The following is a 16835-nucleotide window of genomic DNA, read 5'->3' on the forward strand; positions in this document are numbered from 1 at the left end:
AAGTCTGCTGCATCTAACCGTCTTTTAAACAAATTACAAGTGGCTCAAAAAAAGGCTCCAAGACTGGTTTCTTGGTTGTTCTCCAAGAGCTTGTGTTGCAGAAATGCATCAACGTCTCACCTGGTTGAGAGTCAAGGATAGACTATCTGCAAATTTAATTCAATTCAATCTTTATTTCAGACCAGATCGATCCATAAAAACACACATACTATAAGAAACAAAAAGCTTATCTAAAAGACATACAAACACCTTCTCCAGTGCCTCAAAAAACTAGAGAAATAACAGGTACAGCTCTTTTTAGGCATGACTAAAGTCATAATAATTTCATTTGTAGAGTGCTTCAGCCGCACCATAAAAGTAAACATAAAATTCCTAAGAAGAGCGTCCAAGGTGGGAACATTGCTGTGTACAAACAACTGACTGGCACTCGTCCATCTAGGGAGCTTCAACAGGATTCCCACTGCATCATTAGATGCTACTGTATTAATATGCTTGCATAGAATAATCAAAACTCAGACTCCTACATTTTTTTTTATAATAATACAATTTACTGCTCAAATATTCATTCGTATAACACTCGAGGGGCGAATAGTGGACTGATTACTTTACCACTACCTAAGTCTGACTCTATGAAGTTGTCAGTTTTCTATAGGTCAATTGCATTTTGGAACAGTCTTCCAGGTGAGGTTCTGAAATTAAGGGAAAAGGCTGATTTTAAAAGAAGATTAAGAATGTATTTGGGTGCAAAACGTATCATGTAGTCGCAGTGACCTTTAGCCTACAACTGTTTGAGGTTTATGGTGTTTGTTAAAAACATAAAAACTGGATAGTAACTATATTAGATGGTAGTTTTTCAAGTAATCTAAGCGTATGAATCAGGCAACTTGTGAGAGTATCTGTACCAAGGCTGGAGTTTTATGTTATTAGAGTAGTTTGAAATGTCAGAGTAGTCTGGAAGTTGTGGTTTCACTTCAGCTCTATTTAGGCATCATTCCTAAATCCCCCCTAAAAAAGAAAAAACAGTATACAACAGGAAGGCTTTAACTTTCATCCATCATGCACAAAACTACAATAACTATTGTTGTTTTAAAACACAAATTGAGGTCAGCAGCCGGAAAATGTGTCAGTCTGGAGTTTAGGTTGTCTCGGAGCTGATTACCGGCACACACACACACACACACACACACACACACACACACACACACACACACACACACACACACACACACACACACACACACACACACACACACACACACACACACACACACACACACACACACACACACACACACACACACACACAAAAGATGTGAATGTTCACACATTAGTCAAATTTCCTTTTCAGTCAGATCTACAGGAAACACATTGGCTTCAGAAAACTGGGTGACTGTGGTTGATAAGAGTTCTCGTTAAAGATGGATGGCTCACAAGAGACTGAATGGGCAGCGGAGGTCAAAGTATCTTGATTTTTAGTCTACTTTGTGTGTCAAAAACCGCCAAAGAAACGATATCTTTCATTTCCTGTAACATGTCTTTTTGTTAGACGATAACGAGCTCGCCTTTAAAAGCTTGAGTCATGTCACTTGAGTTATTTTTAGACTTAAAACAAAACTATTCACAAACCAAGTAGAGCAAAAATATGACCAGTAAACTGATGTTTTATGTGTGAAATTAGTGTTGAGAGTTCCCCTTTTTTATTCCACGTGACACACTTCACACTTAATCTATAGTTTACATGTGAAAGTGAAAATAAATGTACATATACATGTGACCGCTGGCGTGTGTGTCTGTGTGTGTGTGTGTGTGTGTGTGTGTGTGTGTGTGTGTGTGTGTGTGTGTGTGTGTGTGTGTGTGTGTGTGTGTGTGTGTGTGATTGTGTGTGTGTGTGTTTGTGTGTGTTTTCGTGCTCAGCGGAATGGGCATACGTCTCTCTGTGGCATCGTTATCGCTCGGCATGTAGATCGCGGTCAACCACAGAACTGTTTTCTGCCAGCTTGTGACAGGAAGCTTAAAGAAACAGTGACAAGACTTTACAACGCTTTTAGTTTTTGACATTAAAAATACAGATGAAGAGCCTTTTTCTTCACAGTTTATCGGCTTATTTTAACTATTTTGGAGCAAAGAGTCGAGAAGAGTTGACCAGCAGATGGAGCAGCACACATTACTCTGTTAATTACTTATCTTTGTACTAAACAGAGATAAAAAAAAACAACATACCAGACCAAACAAGACAATGAGTGGTATGTGAGTTTAATGATAATCAGTAAAACCAACACACCACAAAAATGCAGCATGGTGATCAATCAAGGAGGGAAAAACTGAGGTTATCTTGTTGTTTTTTTACACGAGCTGCAGTGATAAGTTGATTAATCGATTAGTTCATTGACAAAAAGAGTAAAACCTGTTAGTTACAGCTTTTCAAATGTGAGGATTTGATGCTTTTCTGTGTAATGAATGATAGTCAAATGAATATCTTCAGAGATTTTTCACCATTTGGACGTTTTGTATTGTTTCTTTTAATATGAAGCATTTTAAGCTGCATTTCTTGAATGAAAGGTCCTATATAAATAACATTATTATCATGTTATTATTAATAAATGATGGCTGCAGCCTTTCTTTTAACAAATGCAACTTTCAGGAAATGAATTACATGTTACAAATTCAACTGTAACTGTAGGTGCAGAGTGTCACCTAACTCACTCAGGATGGCCTAAATAACTCAACAAACTATTCACACTTCTCTTTAAGTTTATCTAAGTTGCATAAAAACAAAGATGCAATCAATCAGAAACATGCAAAACCGGCCTGTACACACAAGACCAGATGGAATTTGATAAAACATTTTAATGCCAGAAGACTAAAATGAAAGAAAATAAATATATTTGAATAGAATAGTATAGTATAGAATAGGAAAGTCTTTACTGTCATTGTACATGTACAATGAAATTGAAAGAAATCCTTATTGGTGCCATAATTTAAAGTTTAAAAAAGTGTTTATAAAAGATAGTTTAACTTTATTAAAATAAATAAACAAATATATATTAAAATAAATAAATAAGTGTTACAAATAAATATTAAAAAATAAATCAATATGAATAAATACATAAATAATAAAACTAAATACATATTTGATAAATAAATACATATTTTTTTCAATTTAATTAATTAATAAATAGTAAAAATAAATACTTTTTAAAAATTAAAATGGGGGTTACCTAGTCTAATTTACATTTTTATCACACATTCTGTATAAGTAAAACTTTAAAGAAAAAACACAGTTTGGGTGATAATTTAGTATCCAAAACAAAATGCTCAACTCTACTGGTGGGGAAGTAAAACATAAGGTTTAAAAAAAAGTAAAGTAAACATCAGCTGACTCAGGCCTGCAGGACAAAACACAGAGAGCACCTGGCCAAGAGTCGACTTCCTGGTGAGCCTCATTGTCTGAGTGCAGCTGTCCGCCTGTAGCTAAGCAACCTGCCACAACACGAAGAGGTTGGCATGGAGAAACACCGCCAGCCAGCGAGCGCACACACACACACACACCAGCCAACCAGAGACGAGTAACTGTGAGCTGCGGTCGATGAGTAAGTGGCAGGTAACCACGCGGCAGCAGATGTTACTTCCTGTTTGGGCCACATGTTCGTGTGGACGTTGTCATAGCAGCTTTAACAGATGTGGTGATGAGTGCCTTGCTCGAGGGTTCACAAGAGAGAAGAGCTTCTTACTACACTTACTACTACACTACACTTATTTCTGTGTTCATTCATATTATTTAACATATTTTTTTTCTGTGGATTCTGAATCTTAGGATCAGAGCTTTAATAGCCATAGAGAGGCAAAATGTTAGCAGCAATACAACCCAAAAACATGATTCAACACATATATTTTTATCAGTATTGTTAATTAAATACATTAACCTACATTAAACACTGGCTCTTCACATGCAAAGCCCATCAAATTAAGTATAAGTATAAGAAAATACATAAAAAATGAGGAAGCAGCTGTACTGTACTGTATGTCTTGTCAGCGTGTCGGGAGATTTTATCTATCAAGTTATTTGTTCGCTATGACTGGCAGCTGGCGATCAGACTGATCAGAGTTCGGCATATTTATTTTGATATTTTATTACTCTGGATGTCAATCGAATCAAATATTTAATCGCAAATTAATCGTACATTTAAAATTCTTCTAAATGTACTTTAAAGGGATATTTTTCAAGTTTTTAATGCTCTTATTAACATGGGATTAGATACATATGCTTGTTTTCTTTAAATGTATGTTTATTATTGTTGAAACCATCCAGAACAATTAAAAATACTGCATGCTCCAATAATCAGCCATCAGGTATTGAGACTTGATGTACTCAGTAATGTAAATATGTTTGTTCTAGCGGGACAGAACATCTGGCTTTGGAGCTGAATTCGCCTGTTTTGCCTGTCTTATTTCTGCTTCTTATCCTAAACGTCTCTGCTGCATCGCTTCTTTATCTCCAAACTACCGGCCGCGACAAGGGTCAAAACACAACGTGCGTGCGTTAATCGTGTGTTAAAAAATGAATGTTATTAACGTGCTAGCTTTGACAGCCCTTATTTATTACATATACTTTTATTTATATTATTACAATTTTGGGATAATGTAGGAATAATTTTAGTGTTTCCATGTGTGTTATGTTACTTGTGGCTGTCTATGACTGTGAATGTAGCTGCTGTAACCAATCAATAAAGTATCTATCTATCTATCTATCTATCTATCTATCTATCTATCTATCTATCTACCTACCTACTTACCTATATAGTTACAAGTATAGTAGGCTTTGCTTTTGGCTTCCTAGCTCAATTTAAAGAAGACAGAAGAAGAAAAAGAGAGAGAGCGGGAGAGCGGGAGAGAGGGAGAGAGAGAGAGAAAGAGAGAGAGAGAGAGAGAGAGAGAGAAAGAGAGAGAGAGAGAGAGAGAGAGACAGAGCAAGATGACCGGTGAATATATCTCTATCAAATAGTCAGTATAAGTATCACAAGTATTTTACACAACTCTTAAAAACCAGGAAAAAAAAACCCTCCAGAGTTTCCTCCAGGACCAAAACTCATCCTTCACTGTGTTGCATCAGTGGATTCAACACATAAAAAAGCTGAAAGTGGGACATAATGTCATCATCATGTTGTCATTTTGAGGAAGCAGTAAGTTATCAAGTTAACATGAATGAAAGCACCACTAACCAAGCACATAGAGGCTCATATTCTGGTCTAGTTCTGCAAAAAATGCTTCTCTGGGGGATAAAAGTGCAATGAAACGTGACTTAAATGACACTAAGAAACAATATAATAGAAGAAATAAATGTGCAAACTAAGAGTGTGTTGTTGCTACAGCTGATCAGACAGAAATGCTGCATCAGCTCAACTCACAATGCTTCATCAGGAGCAGCTTATCAGTGAACTACGCCCAAAACACAGGAGATATAAATCAATTATCCTCAATGACCTGCGAGAGAAACTGTCTCTAAAAGCTTGGTGGTATTTCAGAGTTAATACCAAGATATACTTTCTCTAAAGTCTCATTTTATAGTTTTTATTTGATCATCTTTTCCGTCTTTTTCACCCCAACACATTACTGCTTCTTCCAATTACAGACTGTGTAAAAAAATGTTTTAAAAAAGAAACATTAAAAGGAGAAGAGGAGGAAAAAAAGGGACAATTTCCCATCTTTTTGATGCTGATTCTTTTCCTGTGGGGTTTAGCCGTTATCAAAGCCTAAAATCAGGAGGAAATATCGTGCTGAGAAACAGGAAGGAAGACAGCAGTCAGAGAGAGAGAGAGAGAGAGAGAGAAGGAATCCACTGATAAAAAGACAAGAGGAGCTGAGTCGATGTTTAAAGAGCAGAGCCGTACAATCCTTTAAAATCCACAGAGGTCAGTAATAGGGTTAGTGCACGTGTGTAAAGTGAGTAATTTTCTTTATTTGCATATTATTCAGCATATTTTGGGACAAGTTTGTATCTCTGTGTATAAATCCTCTACTAAAGTTTCCACGAGTAAGAGTAGAGTCACAACAAAGGGTTAATTATTTAGTTTAATAGTCTATCGGTGCAAATTGGTGGTTTATTGGTTAAAAGGTGGAAGTGTGCAGACTTTTCGGTAGTTTCTGCAGCTCTGTTGTGGATAATAAATGAATTTTGAAATGTTCACGTGGAGCTTTAATAGCCATTGAGAAGCGAAAGAAAGAACATTCAACACATATTTTGTCACTATTGTTAATTAAAGACTTAAAACACACGTCTCTTCACATTCAAAGCCGGTCAAATTAAATAAAAATCATAATATAAGTGAAAATACACAAAATGAGGCAGCAGCTGTACTATATGAAGCTGGACTGAGCGTGAGAGCTTCTTTAAGATTAAGATTATTCTTTACTATTTATTACTATTAGTATTTTAGGAATTATTTTCCTGTGGTTTCATGTGGATAGTTGCAGATGTGTTTGATGTTATGTGTGTTTCCTGAGAAAGATCAATAAAATACCTAACTAACTATCTCTATTAGGTCAGGTCAGAGCCAGGAGAGTCACAACAAAGGGTTAATTATTAAGTTTAACAATCTAAGGATTCACTGGTAGATATTTCAGCAGCACTATTGTGGATTAGACGTGTAGTTTTGAAATGTTTTACAGTTTCTTCCTCATGAAGTCTTCAAAAGGTAAAACTACTCACCGGTTTCTTGAGGAAAAACACAGACAGGGCTCCGATTAGAGGCATGTCTCCCAGCAGAGGCTCCATCACCACTCTCATCACTCCATGAAGCTGACCAAAAGAAAAAAAGAAGCATAATATTAACCCATTGAGTATTTATTGCATATATTGACAGGAATGAATGGTTTTAGGGTTACACTGCTGGCTGAAATTGTCAAACATTTAATCAACTATTTTCCACCTTTTTGGTCTATTTTTGTTCACTTTTTCATGTGAAGTGTTTGATTACGTCTCAAGCAGAGAAGGTCATGCTACACACGAAACCAGTCAAAAGTTTGGACACACTTTCCCATTCACATCAATGAGAAAGTGTGTCCAAACTTTTGACTGGTACTGTACGAAACCCCAAACAATCACAGCTTGTTGTCTTGCATGACAATGAAACTGTTGATCTAATTTGGCGCCAAAAAGAAGTCAGGTGCCATTTGATCAAATTTGGTTTTGAACCTGAGTCGTACTTCTTGCCAGCTTTCAATACTTGGTAATCCAACCCTAAATCATATCATTAGGTGTTCTAGGTTGTGTCACTTATGCACTACACCCTATATAATAAACACTAAATAGTTTGTCGTTCTTTTATGTCGCCACCATCAGCTGTAGAGTCACGCAACAGTAGTTTTCACTTCTTTAAAATGTGGATTATTATAATCGCATTGCAGGATTATTAGCAGAAAGTAGCGTACATGCCTATGGCTGAGATTAAAGTTTGCTGGCTACACACAAAATGATCTTTAGTGATATATACGCAAGGAAGGGTGTTATAGATACAGTACAGTGAATTGTAAAGGTGGCAATGTGGCACGTACTTGACTCTGTGATATACTGAAAAAACCTGCAGCATCATTTAAAAACAAACATGAAAATGACTCGTGTGCATGTTGGTGTATGTGCAGCATGTTTCATACGCTCCACTCACTTTTTAGTCTGGCTGGATTATAACATTAATAAACTGACATCATGCAGTCTGATCCCAGTTTCATGCTCTAATTCTGCCACTTTACTTTTTTTTTTCCAGGTTTTCTTCTTCAACTTCAACTTCACCATTTTATGATGTATTTATAAAAAAACACACAAAAAACAAGGCCAGACTTTTCTCTTGACATTTAGTTGTGTTCACTATAAATACACTGGGAAATGTTACCAAACCCCTTTTTTCTCTCTCTCTCTCTCTCTCTCTCTCTCTCTTTTTCTTTAAGAGTAATGAAGGGACAAAATCAGAAAGCAGTGGCACTCGAATCAATTATCGCTGCACCAAAAAAATGGCTGATGCTGCCAGAAGAGAAGAGGATTAACTTTTATACGTTAAGCTGAAATACAGACGAGAAGTTTTTTTTTGTGAGTAAATGTTTCCCCCTTTTCCTCTGAGCTCTTCCATTATTAAGAGAGCTGCCGGCTGCGGTGACTCAAACCTCAGATATGTAGACTGCCCGTCTGCACCACCAAATTTGGTCGTAGCTCCTTCTCTGAGTAATCAAATAACCAACATTTTGCTCATCAAAATGGGTGTAGTGGAAAAGATTTTGGAGAGAGATAGGGAGACCTGTTTTGTTTATCTGCAGCTCGGATGCTTTAGTAAATGATGTGCGGCACAAAAAAAAAACCTGCTGCATCAGGATCAGCAAATATAGAGAGAGAGAGAAGAAGAAGAAAAAGTAAAAGATACTCGGCTCTTACTCTGCAAATAAATGAAGGAGTAAAAGCTGAGTTAATACACCTTTAATAAAGCCTCATAGAGTATGACTCAGCGCTTCTCAATAAGCTCTAAGTTAACGTCTTTTGGTGACACACAACGAGGCCGCAGCTGTAACATTTAAGCCAAACACAAAGGGGCAAATATTAACTCTCTCTCTCTGCTCACTTTCTCTCTCTCAGTGTAAATCTTTCCGACTTTTCTCCCTCTCTCTCTCTGCTCACTTTCTCTCTCTCCCTCCCTCTCTGATCTCCGAACAACAAATATGGCCTGATGCTCTGCCAGCAGCCGAGTGGATAACGTCTCCTCTTATCGCTGCAGTGTCAACACATTATGTAAAAAGTGTCTCTGGAGAGGTCACGGGTTAATACGATGGTCATGGTCGAAGCGAAGCGAGAGGGGGGGGGGGGGCTTCCTGCACATCTGTCTGAGTTAAAGGTCCAAAAACATAAAAGATTCACTTGTTTTTTTTCTGACACATCAGAGGTCCAGCAGGTGGTAATTAATCTTAACTCGACTATGCATATTAAACACACTGATTTGGTGGTTTCATTGGTTTTAATTCATTTTATATTAACATTATCTGCTGTTGAAACATTTAGGCCATTAAATGACTCAATAGAAAGTTAATTAGCAACTGTTTTGATGATTAATCTTTTAATTTAACAAGTTTTAATCACTGTTTCAGCTCCTAAATGTGAGGAATTGCTGTTTTAATCAGTTTTATATAACAATAAAACGAGTATCTTTGGGTTATAGACTGTTTTCCAGACAAAACAAGACATTTAAAGACGTCACCTTGGCTTTTAGGAGCCTGTGAAAGCCATGTTTTGCTATTTTCTGATATTTTACAGATAATAGTACCAAAAAAATAACGATACCAAGTCTCAAGAGCCCAAGTCGACATCCTCAAATGTCTTATATTGACCAACAAAAAACAAAACATATTCACTTTACAATAAGTAATTAATCTGAACTCAACTGTGCATATTAAATACACTGATTTGGTACCTACTATGGTTTTAATTAATCTTATTTTAGTATTAACTGCTGCTGAAACATTTAAGCAATTAAATGACTCAACAGAAAGTTAATTAGAAACTGTTTTGATGATTAATCTTTTAATTTAAAAAAAAATAGAAAAAAGTCACTTGGTTCAGCTCCTAAATATAAGAAATTGCTGTTTTAATGTTTTAAATCATTGTAAATTGAATATTATTTTGGGTTATAGACTGTTTTTCAGACAAAAACAAGATATTTAAAGACGTTGCCTCAGCCTTTAGGAGCCTGCAAAAGCCAATTTTTGCTATTTTCTGATATTTTACAGATAATAGTACCAAAAAAAGACGATACCAAGTCTCAAGAGCTCAAACTGATGTCCTACAAACATCCCCAAACTAAAATATATTCAATTTGAAACGATATAAAGCAGAGAAAAAGGAAAATTCTGACATTTGAGACATTAAAACCAGACTATATTATGCTTTTTTGTCTGATAAATCACTTCAGAGATGAATCATTTAATAGAGAGCAGTAAATCACAGAGCTACTGTAGCACTGTTACATCTATAATAATAACACAGCAGTAAAAGAGGAACCCCAGGCTTCATAAGATATAATCTATCAGCTTTTCTTCACTGTTCATATCACGTGCTGTAAATCCACACTGATCTCGTACCTGAATACTCTTGATTCCAGCTCGGCAGTAGTATTTCTTAATGTCCACGTCGATCTCCGTATTCCCCACAAAACTGAAACAAGACAGCAGAAGAAGATTCGATATTATAATGTGATAAAGAGGGAAGCAGACGTGCATTTGTGCTTTTGTGGTTTCAAACACAAGAAGCATGCTTAATAGATAATTGTGAACAAAATCCCATGAATTGATCCCAAACAACAAGGTGTTTAACTTCCTCCTCCTGTCTGCAGCACTTTACCTCATTCATTTCTATCTCAGATACTATTTAAACCTTTAGAAACAGCTTATAAAGATATACAGTAGTTTCATTATTTGTTTTATTAAGGGTCAGTAATGTCCTAAAACAGCTGAGCACTGTAGTTTTGCTTTTGCTCCGTTTACCTCAGAAGTTGGAAGTCGGAGCTGGGTACGACGTCATGTCTGGGTTTGAAGCGTTTCAGTTCAATAAGTCAGAAAAACAGTTCATAAAAATGCCTTGCGATGTATTTTGCGACAGATAGAAGTTGGACAGTGCTGCTGTGTGTACGACTGATTTAATGAGACATAAATAAGATACATTTGCTAAGCTATACTGGCTCCAGGTATGTTATAGGATAGATTTCAAAATGTTATTGATTACTTGTAAAGCTTTTTTCATGGTCTTGCCCCCCTGCTACATTTCTATGCAGTCCTATGCACCAGTCCGTACATTGAAATCCTCGGGACATCAGGTTGGCTGAGTCAGTAATGTCTTTTAAATCGCTTCTTAAAACAAACTTTTATCAGAGAGCCTTTCATGATTTTACTTGAGTTTTATCTTTTTTTATCTATTTTCTTTCATCCATCTCCTGTTTTTATGTTTATGTTTTTATGTCTGTTCTACGATGTAGTTTTATCCTGTACTGTTGCACTTTCTGCTGTGTTTACGACTGATTTAATGAGACACAAATAAGACAAAAGTGTCAATAAACAGGACATTACTACAACTTTCACACTACAGATGCACAATCCAGCTCTCTTAGACTTTGATGTGAGGGCTGGTGAGATTCTTCCGACCTTAAGAGTCAGAAATCCGACTTTAGGAGGCGTTGTTTGACTTCCAAGTACAAATGGAACGCACCATTATTAGCAAAAAACACTCATAGGAAATCATGGCCGGATCTACTATAGGTACTATATATACTATAGTTCTTAAGCAAAAAAGGTGTTGCGCTTTTTTTGCCTCTTTTTGTCAGGCTCCATGGTAAATTGGCTGTACTTATATGGCACTTTTCTAGTCGCTATGACAACTCAAAAGCGCTTTTTACATTATATGTCCCATTCACACACATTCATACCCTGATCACAGGAGCTACCACCAGGAGGAAACTAACCATTCATACTCCATTGGCACAGCAACGGCAGCAATTTGGGGTTAAGTATCTTGCCCAAGGACAAATCGACATGTGGATGTGAGACAGGAAGGAATCGAGCCGGGAATCGAACCGCCAATCTTCCAATTGGTGGACGACCGCTCTACATCCTGAACCACAGCCGCCCTCCATATAAATACAACACAAGGCTTGACCCCCATTCATATGATGTCCATAATGATGGTTACTGTTGGAAACCTAGTGTGTCCAAAATGAAATATGGAGTTACAAGGTTTCCACCCTCCAACAACCTTATCCAACTGGAATAAAAACAGAAGTTATTTTCAAGACAATTGAGTCTCATGATTGACTGTTGTATTTGTCGATCTGATGGGTTAAGTCACATCAATGAGTGTGCAGGAAAAATGATCAATTAGCGTAAAATTGACATTGGCAGTGGTAACCAAAAGCCTAGCAGAGCACATGAATGAATGAATGAATGATTGTCTTTATTGTCATTGCATGTTCACATACAACTAAATTTGCATCTCTAATTAAAGACAACTGTTTCCATTAACTCTGCTCAAACACACACTCACATACACACACATACATGTTAAATATGGTATTAACTTCAGCACCAAGGAGCCCTGAGGTTTACTAATCCCACCTTGAAGGAATTTGTGCATTTTTTGGGGCTATTTTTAGCAGCGGAGTAATCCACATTTGATTCTCAACCTATATTATTTTCACAACTTGTTAGTAGGATTATCAGCTGGTTTATTATAACACCAGAGGAGGTAAAGCCAAGACGTTCACCTGATCTGTAGATCCATGATGACCTGTCTCTTGTCCACGTTCTCCGTGTAAACTTTCACCCCGTTCACTCTCAGCGGCTGCAGAAACAAAGCGAGTATAAAAGTGAGATTTAAGTTAGAAGAGAAAAAAAAGACAGTTTAGTCGAAAAACAGCTCAGTGTCATTTTCTGCTGCTTTTGTTCTAAATTGAAGAGACAGTAGAAAATTCAGAGCGTGCAACTGATGGAAGTTCAAAGGCAACAAAAGAAGATAAAAATAGAAACACTCTAATATTTTAAAAGAAATAATAAAATAAATCCACCACCTACGCTGACAGAACAGAAGCTACGAGCAGAGCTGCTGTAGAGACGCACTATTAAAAAGGATCACACTGCTGTTCGTTCATGTTTTAGCCAATTTAGAGCAAAATGTTTTACTCTAATGCTTCTTATTTCTCAATCATTTCACTTAGATTATCCTTCACTGTGAATTAACATCTGCTTTTTTTTTTACTTCTTTTAAAGTTACATCACTGCTTTTTAATGCAGACTTTAATCTCTATGTACACAATGTAATGCAATTTGTATTTCCGTATTGATTAATCAAGTTGAGCCTAACATGACAGACCAGTCTCTTAATGGGAATTCACATTACTCAGCTACAACTGTGCATCATTTTTGGACAGTTTTTTCACATAAGAGCTGATATGACGCTGTTTTTGTACCGAATAATAACAGTACTTTGATCTTTAACTTACATTAAGGAATATAAACACCTTTTCTTTTTTTTTTTTTAAATCAAGAGCATTTAACCCTTAAACAGAAATGAGATGTGAATATTATTAGTTTTATTTACTTTGATGTTACTACTTTATCTCATTTTGCACCTAAGCAAACATTTCCACAAATAATTGTTTTAACATTTGTATATATTTTTGATTTTTATTAGTTGTATCTCCACCAGGATACGTTGCGTCTATTAAGGTATAAAAAAATATATATGTATATGTATGTATCTCCTGGTGCATGTTGCCTGTTTAAGGGTTAAAAAGCATATTTTAAGATACAGAAGGAAACAGTGCAGTACATTATGAATCTGTCCAGATATTTGCTGCAAACTCTCATTATTTAAACCAAGTGTACATTACAGGACTTTTGCCCCTGATTTTAAGTCTCAAATTTATGAATGATGCACTGTACTGGTGAGCACTTTTAAATTTCATTGTACTGGTGACAATGACAATAAAGGATCTATCTATCTAAGACAAAACCCAGACTAACACTCCAGCTGCTTAATAATCTAAAAAAAGTCCAGAGTCAGTCAGCTAGAAGCGTCCACGTACTGTGAGACGTTCAATGACGGGATTATTTTCAGACCACAGGATAATTTCAAACTGTCTGTGATTTTGTCTTTGGGACGAGCAGTAAATGAGTTTACACCTATAAACATCGATGGCTGGTTAGACGGTGGAGCAGCTAGCAGGTGAGAAGCTGGTGGAGTGTTTTTAACGTCTCCTCAAGATATGAATCATGACGAGGGAAGGAAAAGATTACAGATTACAGATTCCATTGTCAAGCTTACAAAGTATTTTATCTCATCTCCAAAGTGGATGTCGACGTTGTGTCTGAGTGTGTGTGTGGAAGCGATTTCAGGCAGAGGCGCTCTTATGTTGCCATGGCAATTTGGCGTAACAGCTCGAGGACTTAAACTTAAAAATCCTGTAGAGATCCTGTGATGTGCGACCCCTCGACTGTGATTATCTGTCCGTCATAAATCATCATCAACTGGATTTTTTAAGACTGAAGTTGTGAGATGTGAGCTGCTCTCCTTGGATGGGATTTTTAAAGTCCTGAAAGTAGTGAACATTTGGCTTTAAACTGGAAGTTTTTAAGGAATTTTGGTTGGTACCCCCAAAGAATTATTGAGGTTAGATAGTCAGCGAACCAAAACCTAACAGGACTCCTTAAGGCTGGGAAATATAGTGATATTATATTGATATTGTGATATGAGACTATATATCATCTTAGATTTTTAATATCGTAATATTGTGATATGGAATAATTGTCTTCTCCTGTTTTTAAAGGCTGAATTACAGTAAAAATTTAATCATCTGAGTTTAACAGACTGTTCTATTATCTGCCTTTATCCACTTAGTCATTATATCCACATTACTGATGATTATTTATCAAAAATATCATTGTGTGAATATTTTGTGAAAGCACCGATAGCTACAATATTGTTGCAAATATCAACGTATTTGGTCAAAAATATCATGATATTTTGATTTAATCATCTATATCACTTAGCCCTATCACTCCTTAGTTAAAATCCACCATCAGCCCTCAATGTTTTATCACAATGAGCAGCAAAGGTTTACAAGAGGTGGGATTCATTTATATTCAGGATCAGGAAATCCCTCCTCTCTAATTTTCAGCAACCATCTATCAGTTTGCTCTGTTGTTTCTTTTTAGTTCTCACAGTCGTCTTCTTACACTTTTGGGCCTTCGTGTTTCAAGCTGCTGCACCTATAAGAGTGTGTGTTAATAGCATTATTATCATGTCGGTGTCGTTATCTCATCACCTTGTCGCCCATGTCGATCTTGGTGAAGCAGAAGGAGCTGAGGTGAGGGTTGGCGCCCTTCACGGCCGGCTCGATGGTCTCTCTGAACAGCTTGTCCACGAACTGGCAGATGAACGGCCACATCTGCTTCACCGTCTGAGGCAACAGAGAGAAAAGAAAGAGAGAAAGAAAAAATATATCAAATACAAATCCCAAACAGGCCGAAGCTCAGACCTGCTTCAGATCAGTTTTTACATTTCTTATAAACACTGGAGAGGCTGTTTTACTGCTTTATGGTGAGGTGTTGTCTTTATTTAAAATATGTGAAATATGTGAAATCTGCCATGAAGGTGATTTAGACAAAAAAACTACTCATCTCTTCAGACAGTTTTTTAAGAGAGTTGCTATAAAATAGGCACAAAAAAATCCTCAATGACTCGTCTCACATCCTTCATTCTGAATATAATAGAGTTATTACCTTCGGGGAGACACAAGCATAAAATTAATGGCTATAAGCTCTCCTTCCTCCCTACGTCCTTCTCTCTTCTTAAACAAATCACTCACTTCATTCTTAAACTGGTCTTAATATCACTTAATATCAGCCTTCACTCTTTGGCTTTTATCTGGATAGTATTCATCTTTTATCTAGATTTTATTACTTTTAACTAAGTATCCTACTATCATGATTTTATTTATTTAATTTTGTTCTGCTTTTATTACTTATTGTTAATTAATATGCACTGTTTTTATTTATTTATTTGCTCTTATAGTGCAATACTGTGTAGATCAGGAGTGACTGAGTACACGCTCCTCTGTTGTTGTATTCTCTGTTTACGTTCTTTGTTGGTGTTTTATGTATCTGTGTTTGCAGCTCTGATAGTAAGTTTAACCTTATGTGCCTTATGTTTGCTCATATGTGTGTTTAACTTGCACCGGATCCTTTAGAGACGATGTTTTCATATTTCATCGTTGACACATTTCTTCACTTGCAGAGTTCAGATTCTAATATACATGTGCAATTTCAATTACTGATTTTAAATTGAGCTTCAGTGTCTTCTTCATTGAGACTTTTTACTGTGATAAAACCTGATGTTTATCCATGAGTTATAGTCTCCAAGCAGCTTCCAGAAAAACTCAATTAATCTAATTTATTGTGACAATGACAAGGAAATCAAATTATAATCTACTTCCACATGAATAAATGACTGTTTTTACTGTATATGCAAAGATGAGACACAGTATAGTGCATTAAAGGATCTTATTCTCTCTAAGTGACACATTTAGGTAAGTAAAGTATGAACAAGAGATGAATAAAAGACTAAATGTGCAGCCGAAGCTACATTGAGCCTTTCGCCATGCAGCTGATTATTAATCATGACCAAACAACATATTAGGAGTTGGGTTTTTTTTTTAATATCTGTTAATATGCTGCAGACTCTATTCTGACTCTGTAGCAGCTACGAGTTCAAAGCATTTCTCTCCTCAGTCGATCATCTGCTGCTCGGTGACCCATAAACACATCTGAAGAGTCTTTACAAGCTTGAAGAGGAGACGGCACGAATGTTGAGCTAACAGGCAGGAAAATATATATCTTCACTGCTGATCGTCAGCTGATGTGATTTTACAGGACGGGGGGATGAATTAAAAGGAAAAACCAACATAGAGCGGCTAAGTGAGGTGTTGTTGCTGGTAAAATTAACCTGCTGCATCGTACTCTTGATGATGGCTCAAAATAATTAATACAATGTATGATTAGGGTAAGTAAAGAGCAGCTCTGAGAATACGTTATTAAACCTTAAAAACTAACTTTAAATCATTCATTTCAAGTGTCGGGTCCGTATCGAGGAAATTGTAAGTAAATTTAGTGTTCAAATTATTAACATTTCCACACTTTTAAAAGTTATATTTCCTACTATAAAAAGTCTCTGATAAGTTATATAAGTTTATATATGTTTTTAAGAGGCTCTGTAGTCATGGCAACAGCTTAAAAACATCCCCCAGTTACACAAATTG

The 16835-nt window shown here is 36.3% G+C and overlaps 1 protein-coding gene across 2 annotated transcripts in view; it reads right to left on the reverse strand.

Moving 5' to 3' along the window:
- The window catches only part of LOC133990612 (extended synaptotagmin-2-like), a 75662-nt gene that overhangs the window by 36176 nt on the left and 22651 nt on the right, over window positions 1–16835 (reverse strand). For both annotated transcript variants that reach the window (XM_062428977.1, XM_062428976.1), the window contains exons 4-7: window positions 14844–14978; window positions 12285–12361; window positions 10114–10186; window positions 6707–6796 (exon numbers count right to left, since the gene is read on the reverse strand). In XM_062428977.1, the coding sequence (XP_062284961.1) occupies window positions 6707–6796; window positions 10114–10186; window positions 12285–12361; window positions 14844–14978 (375 nt within the window). The remainder of the gene's footprint in view (window positions 1–6706; window positions 6797–10113; window positions 10187–12284; window positions 12362–14843; window positions 14979–16835) is intronic.

This window comes from Scomber scombrus, chromosome 11 (assembly GCF_963691925.1).
Source record: "Scomber scombrus chromosome 11, fScoSco1.1, whole genome shotgun sequence".
Lineage (NCBI taxonomy): Eukaryota > Metazoa > Chordata > Actinopteri > Scombriformes > Scombridae > Scomber > Scomber scombrus.